The 6,597-nt window shown below is 38.3% G+C and overlaps 1 protein-coding gene across 1 annotated transcript; it reads left to right on the forward strand.

The window, feature by feature from the left end:
* Positions 1 to 668: 668 nt before the first annotated feature.
* LOC143542043 (disease resistance protein RPV1-like) lies at positions 669 to 3,234 on the forward strand. Its single transcript, XM_077034716.1, is given in 3 exon segments — positions 669 to 1,159; positions 1,372 to 2,216; positions 2,219 to 3,234. Coding segments are annotated over 3 exon segments (2,352 nt in total).
* The last annotated feature ends 3,363 nt before the right edge of the window (positions 3,235 to 6,597 follow it).

Below are 6,597 nucleotides of genomic sequence, written 5' to 3' on the forward strand. Positions count from 1 at the left end.
ATGTAACTATTCAATAAATTAACAAAATATGATTAAAGTTAAAGGACTAAACTTGTAAATATTTTTTAATAAATTAAAATCAATGTACATGATTTTGCTAAAAAACACAATTGTTAAAAGACAATATTGCCCCTAAAATATCTTAATCTTATGCATTATGGTTAGTATTTTAAGCAATAAGTTTGGTACCTCTTAAAATTTAAAAGGTCCTTCACTCATGGTTTATATATAGTATTAATATAGATATAGATAATAATACTTTCTTCAATAATCTTGCAAATGTTAACATACAAATTGATGTGGTGGGGGGTTTCTATAACCATAGAACAAGCACCACTTAAATGGCGCATCGTTTAGAAAACGACTTAAGTTTGACACAATTACATACCAACGCATAGATTCCTTACAAATACAAATGAAATATAAAATGTACTTTCTAATATGACACACAGACCCCCATCTTTCATATTTAGTTTATACTTTTCAGCAAAACCTTGGCGTTTTTCTTACCTCGTCGTTAACAACTTAGCACGTACCTTTATGTGTTGACAATATATGAACCTGTGTTTTAATTTGTTGATCTTTATAGTCGAAAATCTACTATTTTCTGTTACTTGGTATATGATATATAGTTCATCTGTAGTACCTAATTATGGTGAGATCTGCAGATGCTACCACATGCATCTTCGTCTTCAACAACCGTATCACCGGGCTATAATGTTTTCTTGAGCTTCAGAGGGGAGGACACTCGTAACAATTTCATTGGCCATTTATATGACGCCTTAACTCGAAATGACATTACAACCTTTAAAGATGACAAGACACTTGAGATTGGGAACCACATTGCTTCCGAGCTCCTAGAGGCCATAGATAAATCAAGAATCGCAATTGTGGTGTTATCTGCCAATTTTGCAACATCAAAATGGTGTTTAAAGGAACTTGCAAGGATTGCTGATTGCATGAAACGAAAAAATCTGACTGTTATTCCTATTTTCTACCATGTTTCTCCATCTGACGTGCGACGTCAAAGCAACAATTTTATACAAGGATTTGCCAATCATAAACTAGATACTGAAATTACACAAGAGAAGGTGGAAGCATGGAGAGCTGCTTTCGAAGAAGTGGGGCTTATCTCGGGATTGCATGTGACAGGACACAGGTACTAGCTTAATGTACATACTGAAAGAATGGTAAAGATCGATCATCTTTTGCATTAACAATAATACAACATAGATACAATGTAAATTAGAAGATAACAATAAATACATGGCCAAAACCTTTGAATTTTATGTTTAACCACCATTACATATTATATATCACCGAAAAAGTGATATTAATGAACTCGCATGCTCTCATGTCTGGTCATTGCAGCGTTGAAGCGGAAGTCATAAAAGAAATTGTAAGAAAAGTCTTAAGGTGCTTGCGTGATACAAAGCCAACAGATCTTCCCAATGGTCCAGTGGGAATCGACTCACGACTGGAAGAAGTGAAAAGAAAATTGAGAATGCACTCTAATGAAGTCCTTTTTATGGGGATTTGTGGGAAGAGTGGAATCGGTAAAACTACTCTAGCTGAAGTTGTCTATGAAAACATCAAAGATAAGTTTGAAAAAAGCAGTTTCATTGAAAGCATCAAGGACATCTCCAAACAAAATAATTGTTCAGATTTACGCAAGTTCCAACAGACAATCCTTGATGACATTTTGAAGGAAAAAAACATTTGTGTTCAAACAGTGAAAAATGGACAGACCTTGCTAGGCACAAGGCTACGTGGTTTTAAGGTTATAATTGTTTTGGATGACGTAAACAATGTTGATCAGTTGACCTATTTAGCTGGGAGACATGAATGGTTTGGACCTGGCAGCAGAATCATAATAGCCACAACGGAAGTAGAGTTGCTAAATGCACATAAAGTAAATGATATATATTGGTGTGAGGATATGGAAGGTGATGAAGCTCTTAGTCTATTTTGTCGGTCAGCGTTCGAGCAGAGTCATCCTATGCATGGCTATGAAAACATGTCTAATGATTTTGTGAAGCTTGCTGGCGGTCTTCCATCAGCTCTTAATTCTTATGGTAAGCTATTATACGGGAAGGATAAAAACTACTGGAAAGAGACGTTGAAGATGCAGACTGACGCTGCTGGTGGGAATAACAAAAATGGGCAGAAAGGTGGAAATAGTAACGGTAACAGTAACAGTAATGGCAGCAGCAGTAATAATCATCCCAAATTTAAGGATATCAACAGGATCCGATTCGGCCAAAACTTCATCAATTTCAAGATCTGAAAAATCATCCCAAATTTAAGGATATCAAAACGCCCTCTTTTCGTGGAGGTGGCAGTAGCGGGGATGGTGGTAGGAAGAATGTGCCGAACGATGTAAAAGTGGTTTTCAAATATGATGGACGTGAAGATGATTTCGATGATCTTGATGACGATTCTGATGATGAGTTTTCCGATACAGACGATAGCCCTGTGAAGAAACCGGTGATGGTGGGTAATCAGGCTAATATGTTGCCTCAGCTCAAGAAGAGTGGCCAGATTCCGTTGCAGTTCATGAAAGGCGCACCGCCGTTCATGAAAGGTGGGCAGATGCCGCTGCAGCAAATGAAGCATGGCGTTCCTCCTATGGTTAATAATGGCGGAATTGGGAATGGTGGAAAGAAAGAGGGCGGAGGTGGTGGCAACATGAACATGAATAATGGAAATGAATGTAGGAAAGGTGGGATGAATGGTGGCGCGGGTAATCCTTGGCTCATAGGAAACATGCCTCAAAAGGGTCCTTGGGTTGATCAAGTGGGTGAAATGAATGGTTCCATGGGTCATATCGGTAGCATGCCTATGGGGAGTCGTCAGATGGGTCCTTGGGGCGGTCAAATGAATGGATCCATGGGTCATGTGGGTAACATGAGAGCGGTTCAAGGACTTCCGACGGGGCCAAAATTGAATGGCGGCAGCAGTGGTGGAAATTTTCAAGGTGGAGGGCGGGAATATATGGCGGACTACCCGCAGCAGTTAATGATGGAAACAATGATGAATCAGCAACATGCGAATGGCGGTGAAAGATTTCATCCAAAGATGTATGCTTGGCCACCACCAGCAGTCAACTATATGCAGCCACAACCACAACAGTACCAGCAGTACCCACTTCATCACTACCCACACCCACCACAGCGTGACAGCTTTATACGCTGTTTCAGTGTTGAAAACACCTCGTGCTGTAGCATAATGTGAGAATGAGATGTCAGTGACTAGTGAGTGGTGGTGGTCTATGATATGATCCTGTCTTTATTATGTTTTAAACTGATTATTGTTATGAATTTTATGACCGAACCCGATTGTTATGGACCTTAGTGTTTCGTGTTGTATATTTTGTTGAATCAACAAAATCAATTTCTCCCCACTTTCTCTTTGTTTTACCTCATCGCTCTATAATTACCATCAACCATCAATTTCTCTTTGAACAGCTGTGAGGATTCATGTAACAACACTATGCAAATCCAGAAACCATTAATCTCTAATGACTTTTTATTTGTTGTCCGACCAATCACACCCCTTCCAGCATGTTACTCTCATTTCACCCTCTCCAAATCAAGTATTGTGTGCCCTGTCTCAGATTGCGTTGTACTACAACACTTTATCCCTGTTGCGTACCCAATACTCTTGAATTTTTATTTTTTTTTGAAATGGTGTGTATTACCAAAAAAAATTAGGTTAACGGGTAAGTTAAAAAAAAAAAAAAAAAAGGGGTTTTGGTGTATCCGCTATTGAGAATAGCGGATTAGGAGGAAGATTAATTTGGATCCGCTAGTGACAATGACGGATCACCCTGCAACCTATAATCAGCTATTGAGAATAGCGGATTAGGTTATACCCCGTTAGGCACCAAGATAACCCAGTTAAGAAACCAAACAACCAAACTAACCCCACTAACCAAACTAACCTAACTTTGGATACTAACCTAACTTTGGATTCTACCCCCTTATTATTATTGTACTGCAATCTGCCCTCTTCACATTCAAAGACTGCCCCCTTCACATGCAAGGGTTTCAATGGTGTCCACACAAACATTCAAAGGTTGCCATGCAAACTGCCCCCTTCACATGCAAGGGTTTCAATGGTGTCCACACAAACATTCAAAGGCTGCCATGCAAAGGTTTCAATGATATCCACACAAACAAAATATTAAAGCTATGAAACCCTATGAAACAAAATAACCTGCCATGAGCTCCTATTTATGAAACCCTATGAAACTGTTTACGAAGAAGACGAAGACCAAAAAAAAATTAAATTTTCCGAATCCGACATTGTCAATAGCGGATTAGGTTTTTTTAAAAAAATTATTTTTTCCTAATCTGTCATTGGTAATGGCGGATTAGGTTTTAAATTGAAAACCCTAATTTTTTAAGATAATATTTTGACGATGTTGAAACAACAGTAACCATTTGATTTTTGAAGGAAAACACCTGGATTATAACATGAATTAATATTAATCAAATCTTACATGAACTCGAAAATCATGTGAAATATGAATTTTTTACATATAAATGGATACAAACATGTAACTTGAACTTTTATTATCTTCTACTTTTATATATTAGTATATTACTATTTAAGATATTAATATTACATATAAATGGATACAAACATGTAACATGTATTTAACTCGCCTAATCTATTTTTCTTAACTAATGACATGAGGTCGAAGACTTACTCAAAAATAAACCAAATACAACTAAATAGATAGCAGTAAGTGGATGTCGAACACAGAGAGTTTGTGGAAAATGTGTTATTAGGTAGCTTTGTAATTTAACTATCAGCATCAAATATCAAGCATCAACTATCTCTCTATCCATAGAGTATATTATTTGTGAGGTTAAACAATAAACAATACATAGTTAGAAACTAATTAAAGAAAGCGCATTTTTTAAATTCAATAATCAGATAGACTTAAAAACAGTAGTGATTAATGAAGAATGCATAAAACATAAAGAGTCCATAGATATTAAATGAAATATGATCCAATTCATGACAGATACTTCTCTTGAAAACTAAGTTATACTCAAGACTAAAATAAAACAAACAGAAACTTGAATACATGATAAAAAATACAATAATTAATGTTGTCGGTTCGGACAATTGTTGATCCTGTGACTCGTTGATTTACAACCAGAACACCTACAACCCGTCGTTTCCTCAGCGTAGCTGGCGTCCATCTCGTTGTGCATCCTCCTCGCACGTCGTTTTCTCCTTAAGATAGTTATCTTCGATGGGTCCCCATGAATAAAATACTGGTGGCTGTATTGTGCACGGTATGTTTCTGTGTAAAACCTTGGATCAACAGTTTTTCTTTGACTTTCATCTAAGTGGTGGCATAATGCAATCGCATAGCTACACGGGAAACGATAAATTTGCCACTTACCACACGTGCAGGTTCGTTCTTGGAATTCTACTGTATACGGACTGTAGCCAGATTCGTCCGATGTTTGTAGAGATGACTCCACCATGTATCTTTGATGACGTGCTGAATAAGGGAACACTCGGTGTTGTCGAGCCCTGATTTCACAATTATGGAAGATTGTCCACATGCGGTGAGGAAATTCTGTTGAACAATTATACGCGGTTGTGTAGTATATAACGTATTGTTCAACTTCTCTTTTAAAGGTATATTCAATTAATGCCTTTATTGGGAGCATCCTAGCACCACGTAACACATTGTTCATGCTTTCCGATATGTTCGTGGTGAGGTTACCCCATCGTCGATTCCCACTATCATACAGGACTGTCCATTTTTTTTATCTATTTGACGGAGGTACCGCTACGCTTCTTTGTTTGTTGTCTTAAGCTCATCCATCAGGCGATCATACTTTCTTTGTTGTGTTGTGCTTCCGATCTCCCAACACATCCTTTTCAGGCTCACACTCTTGAACTTCGTGTAACCTCACGAAAATTTTGGACAAATATTGACAAATAATAAAGATAAGGGACTAAAAATATTCATGGTATAAATAATGGGTAAAATAAGATAAAGAATGAAGATGAGCTTATGTTAGGGAATGAAGTAAGGAGACTCCATCCCACATCGGAGGAAGAAAGAAAAAGAAATCACTTTATAAGGAGGGCATTCCCATGATAATGTTCTTATGTGGCCAACCACTCTCCCTAGTCTAGCGGAGGGTGCGAAGCACCCGACGCGCACGCGCACGGGTTCGGGCGAAGGGCGATGGGCGCTTTGATGGCGCACTTTGCACTTCGCATCGCCACGAGCCGCCTTTGTATTTTTGGATGATGAGACGAAAGTTACTAAAAGATCAGGGACCAAAAATGAACAGAATTGAAGTTTTGCATCTTCACGATACGCGAAGATGCGGGACACGTGGCAAGACCGTAGTAACACGTGGTGAGCCTATGCGGCGACTCACCAAGGCTAGTGCATCTTCGCAATACACGAAGTTGCAGAAAAATTTCTATAAATAGATCGGCCATGAGGGTGTTCCTCATTCATCCAACACATTCCAAAATCACATACATTACCTCGAAAAACGTTCCATCACCCCGATATGTCGATATCCCGACAAGTTTTGTCTCGAAGTGCGT

The sequence above is a fragment of the Bidens hawaiensis genome, unplaced genomic scaffold (assembly GCF_021521415.1).
Source record: "Bidens hawaiensis isolate Kalapana, Puna unplaced genomic scaffold, B.hawaiensis_p1.1 tig00012744_1, whole genome shotgun sequence".
Classification (NCBI taxonomy): domain Eukaryota; kingdom Viridiplantae; phylum Streptophyta; class Magnoliopsida; order Asterales; family Asteraceae; genus Bidens; species Bidens hawaiensis.